Raw genomic sequence first — 16,807 nt, forward strand, 5'->3', positions numbered from 1 at the left:
TTTTGTTATATATGAACCCCTTTCTGTTATATGTACCTCTTTCTGTTATATATAGACCCCTTTCTGTTATATATAGACCCCTTTCTGTTATATATAGACCCCTTTCTGTTATATATAAACCCCTTTCTGTTATATATAAACCCCTTTCTGTTATATATAGACCCCTTTCTGTTATATATAAACCCCTTTCTGTTATATATAGACCCCTTTCTGTTATATATAAACCCCTTTTTGTTATATAGACCCCTTTCTGTTATATATAAACCCCTTTCTGTTATATATAGACCCCTTTCTGTTATATATAAACCCCTTTCTGTTATATATAGACCCCTTTCTGTCATATATAAACCCCTTTTTGTTATATATAAACCCCTTTCTGTTATATGTACCTCTTTCTGTTATATATAGACCCCTTTCTGTTATATATAGACCCCTTTATGTTATATATAGACCCCTTTCTGTTATATATAAACCCCTTTCTGTTATATATAAACCCCTTTCTGTTATATATAGACCTCTTTCTGTTATATATAGACCCCTTTCTGTTATATAGACCCCTTTCTGTTATATATAAACCCCTTTCTGTTATATATAGACCCCTTTCTGTTATATATAGACCCCTTTCTGTTATATATAGACCCCTTTCTGTTATATATAAACCCCTTTCTGTTATATATAAACCCCTTTCTGTTATATATAAACCCCTTTCTGTTATATATAGACCCCTTTCTGTTATATATAGACCCCTTTCTGTTATATAGACCCCTTTCTGTTATATATAGACCCCTTTCTGTTATATATAAACCCCTTTCTGTTATATATAAACCCCTTTCTGTTATATATAGACCCCTTTCTGTTATATAGACCCCTTTCTGTTATATATAGACCCCTTTCTGTTATATATAAACCCCTTTCTGTTATATATAAACCCCTTTCTGTTATATATAAACCCCTTTCTGTTATATATAAACCCCTTTCTGTTATATATAGACCCCTTTCTGTTATATATAAACCCCTTTCTGTTATATATAAACCCCTTTCTGTTATATATAACCCCTTTCTGTTATATATAAACCCCTTTCTGTTATATATAAACCCCTTTCTGTTATATATAAACCCCTTTCTGTTATATATAGACCCCTTTCTGTTATATATAAACCCCTTTCTGTTATATATAAACCCCTTTCTGTTATATATAAACCCCTTTCTGTTATATATAAACCCCTTTCTGTTATATAGACCCCTTTCTGTTATATATAAACCCCTTTCTGTTATATATAGACCCCTTTCTGTTATATATAGACCCCTTTCTGTTATATATAACCCCTTTCTGTTATATATAAACCCCTTTCTGTTATATATAGACCCCTTTCTGTTATATATACACCCCTTTCTGTTATATAGACCCCTTTCTGTTATATATAGACCCCTTTCTGTTATATAGACCCCTTTCTGTTATATATAAACCCCTTTCTGTTATATAGACCCCTTTCTGTTATATATAAACCCCTTTCTGTTATATATAGACCCCTTTCTGTTATATATAGACCCCTTTCTGTTATATATAAACCCCTTTCTGTTATATATAAACCCCTTTCTGTTATATATAGACCCCTTTCTGTTATATATAACCCCTTTCTGTTATATAGACCCCTTTCTGTTATATATAAACCCCTTTCTGTTATATATAGACCCCTTTCTGTTATATATAGCCCCCTTTCTGTTATATAAACCCCTTTCTGTTATATATAACCCCCTTTCTGTTATATAGACCCCTTTCTGTTATATATAAACCCCTTTCTGTTATATATAGACCCCTTTCTGTTATATATAGACCCCTTTCTGTTATATATAGACCCCTTTCTGTTATATATAGACCCCTTTCTGTTATATATAGACCCCTTTCTGTTATATATAGACCCCTTTCTGTTATATATAGACCCCTTTCTGTTATATATAAACCCCTTTCTGTTATATAAACCCCTTTCTGTTATATAAACCCCTTTCTGTTATATATAAACCCCTTTCTGTTATATATAAACCCCTTTCTGTTATATATAGACCCCTTTCTGTTATATATAGACCCCTTTCTGTTATATATAGACCCCTTTCTGTTATATATAGACCCCTTTCTGTTATATATAGACCCCTTTCTGTTATATATAGACCCCTTTCTGTTATATATAGACCCCTTTCTGTTATATATAGACCCCTTTCTGTTATATATAAACCCCTTTCTGTTATATATAACCCCTTTCTGTTATATATAGACCCCTTTCTGTTATATATAGACCCCTTTCTGTTATATAGACCCCTTTCTGTTATATATAAACCCCTTTCTGTTATATAGACCCCTTTCTGTTATATATAAACCCCTTTCTGTTATATATAGACCCCTTTCTGTTATATATAGACCCCTTTCTGTTATATAAACCCCTTTCTGTTATATATAAACCCCTTTCTGTTATATATAGACCCCTTTCTGTTATATATAGACCCCTTTCTGTTATATAGACCCCTTTCTGTTATATATAAACCCCTTTCTGTTATATATAAACCCCTTTCTGTTATATATAACCCCTTTCTGTTATATAAACCCCTTTCTGTTATATATAACCCCTTTCTGTTATATAGACCCCTTTCTGTTATATATAAACCCCTTTCTGTTATATATAGACCCCTTTCTGTTATATATAGACCCCTTTCTGTTATATATAGACCCCTTTCTGTTATATATAGACCCCTTTCTGTTATATATAGACCCCTTTCTGTTATATATAGACCCCTTTCTGTTATATATAGACCCCTTTCTGTTATATATAAACCCCTTTCTGTTATATAGACCCCTTTCTGTTATATAAACCCCTTTCTGTTATATATAAACCCCTTTCTGTTATATATAAACCCCTTTCTGTTATATATAGACCCCTTTCTGTTATATATAGACCCCTTTCTGTTATATATAGACCCCTTTCTGTTATATATAGACCCCTTTCTGTTATATATAGACCCCTTTCTGTTATATATAGACCCCTTTCTGTTATATATAGACCCCTTTCTGTTATATATAGACCCCTTTCTGTTATATATAGACCCCTTTCTGTTATATATAGACCCCTTTCTGTTATATATAGACCCCTTTCTGTTATATATAAACCCCTTTCTGTTATATATAAACCCCTTTCTGTTATATATAAACCCCTTTCTGTTATATATAAACCCCTTTCTGTTATATATAGACCCCTTTCTGTTATATATAAACCCCTTTCTGTTATATATAAACCCCTTTCTGTTATATATAGACCCCTTTCTGTTATATATAACCCCTTTCTGTTATATATAAACCCCTTTCTGTTATATATAAACCCCTTTCTGTTATATATAGACCCCTTTCTGTTATATAGACCCCTTTCTGTTATATATAGACCCCTTTCTGTTATATATAAACCCCTTTCTGTTATATATAAACCCCTTTCTGTTATATATAAACCCCTTTCTGTTATATATAAACCCCTTTCTGTTATATATAAACCCCTTTCTGTTATATATAAACCCCTTTCTGTTATATATAAACCCCTTTCTGTTATATATAAACCCCTTTCTGTTATATATAAACCCCTTTCTGTTATATATAGACCCCTTTCTGTTATATAAACCCCTTTCTGTTATATATAAACCCCTTTCTGTTATATATAAACCCCTTTCTGTTATATATAGACCCCTTTCTGTTATATATAGACCCCTTTCTGTTATATATAAACCCCTTTCTGTTATATATAAACCCCTTTCTGTTATATATAAACCCCTTTCTGTTATATAAACCCCTTTCTGTTATATATAGACCCCTTTCTGTTATATATAAACCCCTTTCTGTTATATATAAACCCCTTTCTGTTATATATAGACCCCTTTCTGTTATATATAAACCCCTTTCTGTTATATATAAACCCCTTTCTGTTATATATAAACCCCTTTCTGTTATATATAGACCTCTTTCTGTTATATAGACCCCTTTCTGTTATATATAGACCCCTTTCTGTTATATATAAACCCCTTTCTGTTATATATATACCCCTTTCTGTTATATATAAACCCCTTTCTGTTATATATAACCCCTTTCTGTTATATATAAACCCCTTTCTGTTATATATAAACCCCTTTCTGTTATATATAGACCCCTTTCTGTTATATATAAACCCCTTTCTGTTATATATAAACCCCTTTCTGTTATATATAGACCCCTTTCTGTTATATAAACCCCTTTCTGTTATATATAAACCCCTTTCTGTTATATATAAACCCCTTTCTGTTATATATAGACCCCTTTCTGTTATATAAACCCCTTTCTGTTATATATAAACCCCTTTCTGTTATATATAAACCCCTTTCTGTTATATATAAACCCCTTTCTGTTATATATAAACCCCTTTCTGTTATATATAAACCCCTTTCTGTTATATATAAACCCCTTTCTGTTATATATAGACCCCTTTCTGTTATATATAAACCCCTTTCTGTTATATATAAACCCCTTTCTGTTATTCTTTCATAAACTATAAACACAACGTAACAATATATTTACCGGCTCTGATAATAATATTCTATATATATATATTATAACACACATGGTCCTTGAACTAGATGACCAGGTATACCAGGTGAACTAGATGACCACACATGGTCCTTGGACACTCGTCTCCCTTGAAACAATTGTTTCAGAAATGCGATTGTATTCCCGTGTACATGACTTGAGGATCTGCTTTTGGTAACGGTTATTGAGAAGAGAAGCAACCGTCAGAACGTCAAAGCCTCTCGTAGATAAACTAGTATGACACCATTTTAGTTTCATTAGGAAAATATAAACTCTAACTCCTCGTCATAACATAAAATAAGCAAAGATATTAATGTGTGTGTGTGTGTGTGTGTGTGTGTGTGTGTGTGTGTGTGTGTGTGTGTGTGTGTGTGTGTGTGTGTGTGTGTGTGTGTGTGTGTGTGTGTGTGTGTGTGTGTGTGTGTGTGTGTGTGTTGTGTGTTGAACCAGGTTCCTCAGGTGTCTCAGACGGACATTCTGGATCAGATGATCCCACCACAACTCAACCCTCAGGTGAGGAGAGCTAGTTGAACTAGATGACCAGGTGACTAGATGACCAGGTGACTAGTTGTACTAAATGACCAGGTAGACCAGGTGACTAGTTGAACTAGATGACCATTTGGACTAGATGACCAGGTGACTAGTTGTACTAAATGACCAGGTAGACCAGGTGACTAGTTGAACTAGATGACCAGGTGACTAGTTGAACTAGATGACCAGGTATACCAGGTGACTAGTTGAACTAGATGACCAGGTGACTAGTTGAACTAGATGACCAGGTATACCAGGTGACTAGTTGAACTAGATGACCAGGTATACCAGGTGACTAGTTGAACTAGATGACCAGGTATACCAGGTGACTAGTTGAACTAGATGACCAGGTAGACCAGGTGACTAGTTGAACTAGATGACCAGGTGACTAGTTGAACTAGATGACCAGGTGACTAGTTGAACTAGATGACCAGGTGACTAGATGACCAGGTAGACCAGGTGAACTAGATGACCATTTGGACTAGATGACCAGGTGACTAGTTGAACTAGATGACCAGGTGACTAGTTGTACTAGATGACCAGGTAGACCAGGTGAACTAGATGACCATTTGGACTAGATGACCAGGTGACTAGTTGTACTAAATGACCAGGTAGACCAGGTGACTAGTTGAACTAGATGACCAGGTGACTAGTTGAACTAGATGACCAGGTAGACCAGGTGAACTAGATGACCATTTGGACTAGATGACCAGGTGACTAGTTGAACTAAATGACCAGGTAGACCAGGTAACTAGTTGTACTAGATGACCAGGTGACTAGTTGAACTAGATGACCAGGTAGACCAGGTGAACTAGATGACCAGTTGGACTAGATGACCAGGTGACTAGTTGAACTAGATGACCAGGTAGACCAGGTGACTAGTTGAACTAGATGACCAGGTGACTAGTTGAACTAGATGACCAGGTGACTAGTTGAACTAGATGACCAGGTGACTAGTTGAACTAGATGACCAGGTAGACCAGGTGAACTAGATGACCAGTTGGACTAGATGACCAGGTGACTAGTTGAACTAGATGACCAGGTAGACCAGGTGAACTAGATGACCAGTTGGACTAGATGACCAGGTGACTAGTTGTACTAAATGACCAGGTAGACCAGGTGAACTAGATGACCAGTTGGACTAGATGACCAGGTGACTAGTTGTACTAGATGACCAGGTAGACCAGGTGAACTAGATGACCAGTTGGACTAGATGACCAGGTGACTAGTTGTACTAAATGACCAGGTAGACCAGGTGACTAGTTGAACTAGATGACCAGGTGACTAGTTGTACTAGATGACCAGTTGACTAGTTGAACTAGATGACCAGGTAGACCAGGTGAACTAGATGACCAGTTGGACTAGATGACCAGGTGACTAGTTGTACTAGATGACCAGGTAGACCAGGTGAACTAGATGACCAGTTGGACTAGATGACCAGGTGACTAGTTGAACTAGATGACCAGGTAGACCAGGTGAACTAGATGACCAGTTGGACTAGATGACCAGGTGACTAGTTGTACTAGATGACCAGGTAGACCAGGTGAACTAGATGACCAGTTGGACTAGATGACCAGGTGACTAGTTGTACTAAATGACCAGGTAGACCAGGTGACTAGTTGAACTAAATGACCAGGTGACTAGTTGAACTAGATGACCAGGTGACTAGTTGAACTAGATGACCATTTGGACTAGATGACCAGGTGACTAGTTGTACTAAATGACCAGGTAGACCAGGTGACTAGTTGAACTAGATGACCAGGTGACTAGTTGAACTAGATGACCAGGTAGACCAGGTGAACTAGATGACCAGTTGAACTAGATGACCAGGTGACCAGTTGAACTAGATGACCAGGTGACCAGTTGAACTAGATGACCAGGTGACTAGTTGAACTAGATGACCAGGTAGACCAGGTGACTAGTTGAACTAGATGACCAGGTGACTAGTTGAACTAGATGACCAGGTATACCAGGTGACTAGTTGAACTAGATGACCAGGTGACTAGTTGAACTAGATGACCAGGTAGACCAGGTGACTAGTTGAACTAGATGACCAGGTAGACCAGGTGACTAGTTGAACTAGATGACCAGGTATACCAGGTGACTAGTTGAACTAGATGACCAGGTATACCAGGTGACTAGTTGAACTAGATGACCAGGTGACTAGTTGAACTAGATGACCAGGTGACTAGTTGAACTAGATGACCAGGTGACTAGATGACCAGGTAGACCAGGTGAACTAGATGAACTAGATGACCAGGTGACTAGTTGAACTAGATGACCAGGTGACTAGTTGTACTAGATGACCAGGTAGACCAGGTGAACTAGATGACCATTTGGACTAGATGACCAGGTGACTAGTTGTACTAAATGACCAGGTAGACCAGGTGACTAGTTGAACTAGATGACCAGGTGACTAGTTGAACTAGATGACCAGGTAGACCAGGTGAACTAGATGACCATTTGGACTAGATGACCAGGTGACTAGTTGAACTAGATGACCAGGTATACCAGGTGACTAGTTGAACTAGATGACCAGGTGACTAGTTGAACTAGATGACCAGGTGACCAGTTGAACTAGATGACCAGGTGACTAGTTGAACTAGATGACCAGGTGACTAGTTGAACTAGATGACCAGGTGACCAGTTGAACTAGATGACCAGGTGACCAGTTGAACTAGATGACCAGGTGACTAGTTGAACTAGATGACCAGGTAGACCAGGTGAACTAGATGACCAGGTGACTAGTTGAACTAGATGACCAGGTGACTAGTTGAACTAGATGACCAGGTAGACCAGGTGAACTAGATGACCAGTTGGACTAGATGACCAGGTGACTAGTTGTACTAAATGACCAGGTAGACCAGGTGAACTAGATGACCAGTTGGACTAGATGACCAGGTGACTAGTTGTACTAGATGACCAGGTAGACCAGGTGAACTAGATGACCAGTTGGACTAGATGACCAGGTGACTAGTTGTACTAAATGACCAGGTAGACCAGGTGACTAGTTGAACTAGATGACCAGGTGACCAGTTGAACTAGATGACCAGGTGACTAGTTGAACTAGATGACCAGGTAGACCAGGTGAACTAGATGACCAGTTGGACTAGATGACCAGGTGACTAGTTGTACTAGATGACCAGGTAGACCAGGTGAACTAGATGACCAGTTGGACTAGATGACCAGGTGACTAGTTGAACTAGATGACCAGGTAGACCAGGTGAACTAGATGACCAGTTGGACTAGATGACCAGGTGACTAGTTGTACTAAATGACCAGGTAGACCAGGTGACTAGTTGAACTAGATGACCATTTGGACTAGATGACCAGGTGACTAGTTGTACTAAATGACCAGGTAGACCAGGTGACTAGTTGAACTAGATGACCAGGTGACTAGATGACCAGGTATACCAGGTGACCAGTTGAACTAGATGACCAGGTGACTAGATGACCAGGTGACTAGTTGTACTAAATGACCAGGTGACTAGTTGAACTAGATGACCAGGTGACTAGTTGAACTAGATGACCAGGTAGACCAGGTGAACTAGATGACCAGTTGGACTAGATGACCAGGTGACTAGTTGAACTAGATGACCAGGTAGACCAGGTGACTAGTTGAACTAGATGACCAGGTGACCAGTTGAACTAGATGACCAGGTGACTAGTTGAACTAGATGACCAGGTAGACCAGGTGAACTAGATGACCAGGTATACCAGGTGACCAGTTGAACTAGATGACCAGGTGACCAGTTGAACTAGATGACCAGGTGACTAGTTGAACTAGATGACCAGGTAGACCAGGTGAACTAGATGACCAGTTGGACTAGATGACCAGGTGACTAGTTGTACTAGATGACCAGGTAGACCAGGTGAACTAGATGACCAGTTGGACTAGATGACCAGGTGACTAGTTGTACTAAATGACCAGGTAGACCAGGTGACTAGTTGAACTAGATGACCAGGTGACTAGTTGTACTAGATGACCAGGTAGACCAGGTGAACTAGATGACCATTTGGACTAGATGACCAGGTGACTAGTTGTACTAAATGACCAGGTAGACCAGGTGACTAGTTGAACTAGATGACCAGGTGACTAGTTGAACTAGATGACCAGGTGACCAGGTGAACTAGATGACCATGTGACTAGTTGGACTAGATGACCAGGTGACTAGTTGTACTAGATGACCAGGTATACCAGGTGACTAGTTGAACTAGATGACCAGGTGACTAGTTGAACTAGATGACCAGGTAGACCAGGTGACTAGTTGAACTAGATGACCAGGTGACTAGTTGAACTAGATGACCAGGTGACTAGTTGAACTAGATGACCAGGTGACTAGTTGAACTAGATGACCAGGTAGACCAGGTGAACTAGATGACCAGTTGGACTAGATGACCAGGTGACTAGTTGTACTAAATGACCAGGTAGACCAGGTGACTAGTTGAACTAGATGACCAGGAAACTAGTTGAACTAGATGACCAGGTAGACCAGGTGAACTAGATGACCAGTTGGACTAGATGACCAGGTGACTAGTTTTACTAAATGACCAGGTAGACCAGGTGACTAGTTGAACTAGACGACCAGGTAGACCAGGTGACCAGTTGAACTGGATGAACAGGTAGAACAGGTGACTAGTTGAACTAGATGACCAGGTAGACCAGGTGACCAACAGCTAGACGAGGTGACCAGGTAGACCAGGTGACTAGTTGAACTAGACGACCAGGTAGTGAACGAGATGAAATGGTAGACGAAGTGACTAGTAGTTTTAAAACTCATGTTCTTGCATTTCTATATGCAAAGTTAGGGAACCACTGAACAAGATGACCAGGTAACTAGATGTACTAGATAACCAGGTAACTAGTTGTACTAGATGACCAGGTAACTAGTTGTACTAGATGACCAGGTAACTAGTTGTACTAGATGACCAGGTAACTAGTTGTACTAGATGACCAGGTAACTAGTTGTACTAGATGACCAGGTAACTAGTTGTACTAGATGACCAGGTAACTAGTTGTACTAGATGACCAGGTAACTAGTTGTACTAGATGACCAGGTAACTAGTTGTACTAGATGACCAGGTAACTAGATGTACTAGATGACCAGGTAACTAGTTGTACTAGATGACCAGGTAACTAGTTGTACTAGATGACCAGGTAACTAGATGTACTAGATGACCAGGTAACTAGTTGTACTAGATGACCAGGTAACTAGTTGTACTAGATGACCAGGTAACTAGTTGTACTAGATAACCAGGTAACTAGTTGTACTGGATGACCAGGTAACTAGTTGTACTAGATGACCAGGTAACTAGTTGTACTAGATAACCAGGTAACTAGTTGTACTAGATGACCAGGTAACTAGTTGTACTAGATGACCAGGTAACTAGTTGTACTAGATAACCAGGTAACTAGTTGTACTAGATGACCAGGTAACTAGTTGTACTAGATAACCAGGTAACTAGTTGTACTAGATAACCAGGTAACTAGTTGTACTGGATGACCAGGTAACTAGTTGTACTAGATAACCAGGTAACTAGTTGTACTGGATGACCAGGTAACTAGTTGTACTAGATAACCAGGTAACTAGTTGTACTAGATGACCAGGTAACTAGTTGTACTAGATGACCAGGTAACTAGTTGTACTAGATGACCAGGTAACTAGTTGTACTAGATAACCAGGTAACTAGTTGTACTAGATGACCAGGTAACTAGTTGTACTAGATGACCAGGTAACTAGTTGTACTAGATAACCAGGTAACTAGTTGTACTAGATGACCAGGTAACTAGTTGTACTAGATAACCAGGTAAATAGTTGTACTGGATGACCAGGTAACTAGTTGTACTAGATGACCAGGTAACTAGTTGTACTAGATAACCAGGTAACTAGTTGTACTGGATGACCAGGTAACTAGTTGTATTAGATAACCAGGTAACTAGTTGTACTAGATAACCAGGTAACTAGTTGTACTAGATAACCAGGTAACTAGTTGTACTGGATGACCAGGTAACTAGTTGTACTGGATGACCAGGTAACTAGTTGTACTAGATGACCAGGTAACTAGTTGTACTAGATAACCAGGTAAATAGTTGTACTAGATGACCAGGTAACTAGTTGTACTAGATAACCAGGTAACTAGTTGTACTGGATGACCAGGTAACTAGTTGTACTAGATGACCAGGTAACTAGTTGTACTAGATAACCAGGTAACTAGTTGTACTGGATGACCAGGTAACTAGTTGTACTAGATAACCAGGTAACTAGTTGTACTGGATGACCAGGTAACTAGTTGTACTAATTAACCAGGTAACTAGTTGTACTAGATAACCAGGTAACTAGTTGTACTGGATGACCAGGTAACTAGTTGTACTAGATAACCAGGTAACTAGTTGTACTAGATAACCAGGTAACTAGTTGTACTAGATGACCAGGTAACTAGTTGTACTAGATAACCAGGTAACTAGTTGTACTGGATGACCAGGTAACTAGTTGTACTAGATAACCAGGTAACTAGTTGTACTGGATGACCAGGTAACTAGTTGTACTAGATAACCAGGTAACTAGTTGTACTGGATGACCAGGTAACTAGTTGTACTAGATAACCAGGTAACTAGTTGTACTGGATGACCAGGTAACTAGTTGTACTGGATGACCAGGTAACTAGTTGTACTAGATGACCAGGTAACTAGTTGTACTAGATAACCAGGTAACTAGTTGTACTAGATAACCAGGTAACTAGTTGTACTGGATGACCAGGTAACTAGTTGTACTAGATGACCAGGTAACTAGTTGTACTAGATAACCAGGTAACTAGTTGTACTGGATGACCAGGTAACTAGTTGTACTAGATAACCAGGTAACTAGTTGTACTGGATGACCAGGTAACTAGTTGTACTAGATAACCAGGTAACTAGTTGTACTAGATAACCAGGTAACTAGTTGTACTGGATGACCAGGTAACTAGTTGTACTAGATAACCAGGTAACTAGTTGTACTAGATGACCAGGTAACTAGTTGTACTAGATAACCAGGTAACTAGTTGTACTGGATGACCAGGTAACTAGTTGTACTAGATAACCAGGTAAACTAACAGACTGTCTTCACCGGTCGTGTTCCTCCTCCTCACCTCAACAGGTCTCTGACCTACCACAGTTGCCAGGGAACCAGGTAGACCACACCCCCTCCTGGAACTCCTCCTCCTCACCTCAACAGGTCTCTGACCTACCACAGTTGCCAGGGAACCAGGTAGACCACACCCCTTCCTGGAACTCCTCCTCCTCACCTCAACAGGTCTCTGACCTACCACAGTTGCCAGGGAACCAGGTAGACCACACACCCCTGGATCTCCTGTGGAGTTATTCAGTTAAGTTCAGGGTGTAAATGTATTCTGTTGATCTGTCATCCTCAGACCACGAGTTCCTCTGAGTCCCAGAGCTCTGACCAGAGCCACTCATCAGAGGTGAGAGAGTGAGAGTGAGAGTGAGAGAGAAAGAGAGAGACAAAGAGAGAGAGAGAAGAGAGAGAGACAGAGACAGACAGAGAGACACAGAGAGAGAGAGACACACAGAGAGAGAGACAGAGAGAGAGAGTCAGAGAGAGAGAGAGAGAGAGAGAGAGAGAGAGAGAGAGAGAGAGAGAGAGAGTGCGTACAGACTCAGTGAGCATAGCCTTGCTATTGAGAAAGGCCGCTGTAGGCAAGAGAAGACAGGCTATGTGCTCACTGACCACAAAATGAGGTGGAAACTGAGCTGCACTTCCTGACCTCCTGTCTAATATTAGAGACACATATTTCCCTCAGATTACACAGATACACAAAGAATTTGAAAACAAACCCAATTTGGATGAACTGAAAAACCACAGTGTGCCATCACAGCAGCAAGATGTGTGACCTGTTGCACAAGGGCAACCAGTGTAGAACTAACACTGTAAATACTACTCATATTTATCTGATTAGTCATCTTCACCCACTATTCATGCTACAACTATTTACACATAGTTAAAACACAGTACATTGCTGATAATATACATTTTCAATCAACCTTTATGAGCACAATGTTTACTGTAAAACATTTATATTTGTTCGTTTCTTTGATTCAACTCACCTCTTATTGTTTATGTCACTTTGCTTTGACAATGTAACCAGGAAGAGTCATGTTTAACATGTTTAACATGGCTTATGTTTATGTACACATGTTTAACATGCCAATAACCAGGAAGAGTCATGTTTAACATGTTTAACATGGCTTATGTTTATGTACACATGTTTAACATGCCAATAAAGCCCCTTTCAAATGAATTGGTAGAAAGAGAGAGAGAGAGAGAAAAAAAATAAAGGAGAGAAAGAGAAGAGGGAGAAAAAGAAGAGAGGAGAGAGCGAAATAAAGGAGAGAGAGAGGAGAAAGAGAGGAGAGAAAGAGGAGAGAGGAGAGAGAAAGAAGAGAGGAGAGAGAAAGAAGAGAGAAATAGAGAAAAGAGAGGAGAGAGAAAGAAGAGAGAGGAGAGAGAAAGAAGAGAGAAATAGAGAAGAGAGAGGAGAAAGAAGAGAGAGGAGAGAGAAAGAAGAGAGGAGAGAGAAAGAAGAGAGAAATAGAGAAAAGAGAGGAGAGAGAAAGAAGAGAGAGGAGAGAGAAAGAAGAGAGAAATAGAGAAGAGAGAGGAATAGGGAGAAGAAAGGAGAGAAATATACATTTAAAAAAGAAAAGATCTCTCCCAGTATACAGTATATACTGTATATATATATAGTGTCTGTGTGTATACTGTATATATATATATATAGTGTCTGTGTGTATACTGTATATATATATATAGTGTCTGTGTGTATACTGTATATATATATAGTGTTGTGTATACTGTATATATATATATAGTGTTGTGTGCATACTGTATATATATATATAGTATCTGTGTGTATACTGTATATATATATATAGTGTCTGTGTATATACTGTATATATATAGTGTTGTGTGTATACTGTATATATATATATATATATATATATATAGTGTGTGTCTGTGTGTATACTGTATATATATAGTGTGTGTGTATGTGTGTATATATATAGTGTGTGTCTGTGTGTATACTGTATATATATATAGTGTGTGTGTATGTGTGTATATATATAGTGTGTGTCTGTGTGTATACTGTATATATATATAGTGTGTGTGTGTCTGTGTGTATACTGTATATATATATATATATAGTGTGTGTCTGTGTATATACTGTATATATATATTGTGTGTGTCTGTGTGTATATATATAGTGTGTGTCTGTGTGTATACTGAATATATATATATTGTGTGTGTCTGTGTGTATATATAGTGTGTGTCTGTGTGTATACTGTATATATATATAGTGTGTGTCTGTGTGTATACTGTATATATATAGTGTGTGTGTCTGTGTGTATACTGTATATATATAGTGTGTGTGTCTGTGTGTATATATATATAGTGTGTGTCTGTGTGTATACTCTATACATATAGTGTGTGTATGTGTGTATACTGTATATATATATAGTGTGTGTCTGTGTGTATACTGTATATATATAGTGTGTGTGTCTGTGTGTATATATATAGTGTGTGTCTGTGTGTATGTCTGTGTGTATATATATAGTGTGTGTCTGTGTGTATATATATAATGTGTGTCTGTGTGTATACTGTATATATATATAGTGTGTGTCTGTGTGTATGTCTGTGTGTATATATATAGTGTGTGTCTGTGTGTATATATATAGTGTGTGTCTGTGTGTATACTGTATATATATAGTGTGTGTCTGTGTGTATACTGTATATATATAGTGTGTGTCTGTGTGTATACTGTATATATATATAGTGTGTGTCTGTGTGTATACTGTATATATATAGTGTGTGTCTGTGTATATATATATAGTGTGTGTCTGTGTATACTGTATATATATATAGTGTGTGTCTGTGTGTATACTGTATATATATATAGTGTGTGTCTGTGTGTATACTGTATATATATATAGTGTGTGTCTGTGTGTATACTGTATATATATATAGTGTGTGTGTCTGTGTGTATACTGTATATATATATAGTGTGTGTCTGTGTGTATACTGTATATATATATAGTGTGTGTCTGTGTGTATACTGTATATATATATAGGGTGTGTCTGTGTGTATACTGTATATATATAGTGTGTGTCTGTGTGTATACTGTATATATATAGTGTGTGTCTGTGTGTATACTGTATATATATAATGTGTGTCTGTGTGTATACTGTATATATATATAGTGTGTGTCTGTGTGTATACTGTATATATATAATGTGTGTCTGTGTGTATACTGTATATATATATAGTGTGTGTCTGTGTGTATACTGTATATATATATAGTGTGTGTCTGTGTGTATACTGTATGTATATATAATGTGTGTCTGTGTGTATATATATAATGTGTGTCTGTGTGTATACTGTATATATATATAATGTGTGTCTGTGTGTATACTGTATATATATATAATGTGTGTCTGTGTGTATACTGTATATATATAGTGTGTGTCTGTGTGTATACTGTATATATATAATGTGTGTCTGTGTATACTGTATATATATATAGTGTGTGTCTGTGTGTATACTGTATATATATATAGTGTGTGTCTGTGTGTATACTGTATGTATATATAATGTGTGTCTGTGTGTATATATATAGTGTGTGTCTGTGTGTATACTGTATATATATATTGTGTGTGTCTGTGTGTATACTGTATATATATAATGTGTGTCTGTGTGTATACTGTATATATATATAGTGTGTGTCTGTGTGTATACTGTATATATATATAGTGTGTGTCTGTGTGTATACTGTATATATATAGTGTGTGTCTGTGTGTATACTGTATATATATATAATGTGTGTCTGTGTGTATACTGTATATATATATAGTGTGTGTCTGTGTGTATACTGTATATATATAGTGTGTGTCTGTGTGTATATATATAGTGTGTGTCTGTGTGTATACTGTATATATATAGAATGTGTGTCTGTGTGTATACTGTATATATATATAGTGTGTGTCTGTGTGTATACTGTATATATATAGTGTGTGTCTGTGTGTATACTGTATATATATATAGTGTGTGTCTGTGTGTATGTCTGTGTGTATACTGTATATATATATAGTGTGTCTGTGTGTATACTGTATATATATATAGTGTGTGTCTGTGTGTATACTGTATATATATATAGTGTGTGTCTGTGTGTATACTGTATATATATATAGTGTGTGTCTGTGTGTATATTGTATATATATAATGTGTGTCTGTGTGTATACTGTATATATATATAGTGTGTGTCTGTGTGTATACTGTATATATATATAGTGTGTGTCTGTGTGTATACTGTATATATATATAGTGTGTGTCTGTGTGTATACTGTATATATATATAGTGTGTGTCTGTGTGTATACTGTATATATATAGTGTGTGTCTGTGTGTATACTGTATATATATATAATGTGTGTCTGTGTGTATACTGTATATATATATAGTGTGTGTCTGTGTGTATACTGTATATATATAGTGTGTGTCTGTGTGTATATCTGTGTGTATATATATAATGTGTGTCTGTGTGTATACTGTATATATATATAGTGTGTGTCTGTGTGTATACTGTATATATATAGTGTGTGTCTGTGTGTATACTGTATATATATAATGTGTGT

At 37.5% G+C, this 16,807-nt stretch overlaps 1 protein-coding gene across 1 annotated transcript in view; it reads left to right on the plus strand.

Annotated features, from left to right (window-relative positions):
• The window catches only part of LOC127906905 (uncharacterized protein DDB_G0271670-like), a 39,078-nt gene that overhangs the window by 19,291 nt on the left and 2,980 nt on the right, over nt 1-16,807 (plus strand). Inside the window, exons 4-6 of the mRNA XM_052460708.1 lie at nt 5,042-5,104; nt 12,259-12,447; nt 12,533-12,583. Of these exons, the coding sequence (XP_052316668.1) occupies nt 5,042-5,104; nt 12,259-12,447; nt 12,533-12,583 (303 nt within the window). The remainder of the gene's footprint in view (nt 1-5,041; nt 5,105-12,258; nt 12,448-12,532; nt 12,584-16,807) is intronic.

Source organism: Oncorhynchus keta, chromosome 13, assembly GCF_023373465.1.
Source record: "Oncorhynchus keta strain PuntledgeMale-10-30-2019 chromosome 13, Oket_V2, whole genome shotgun sequence".
NCBI classification, from domain to species: Eukaryota; Metazoa; Chordata; class Actinopteri; order Salmoniformes; family Salmonidae; genus Oncorhynchus; species Oncorhynchus keta.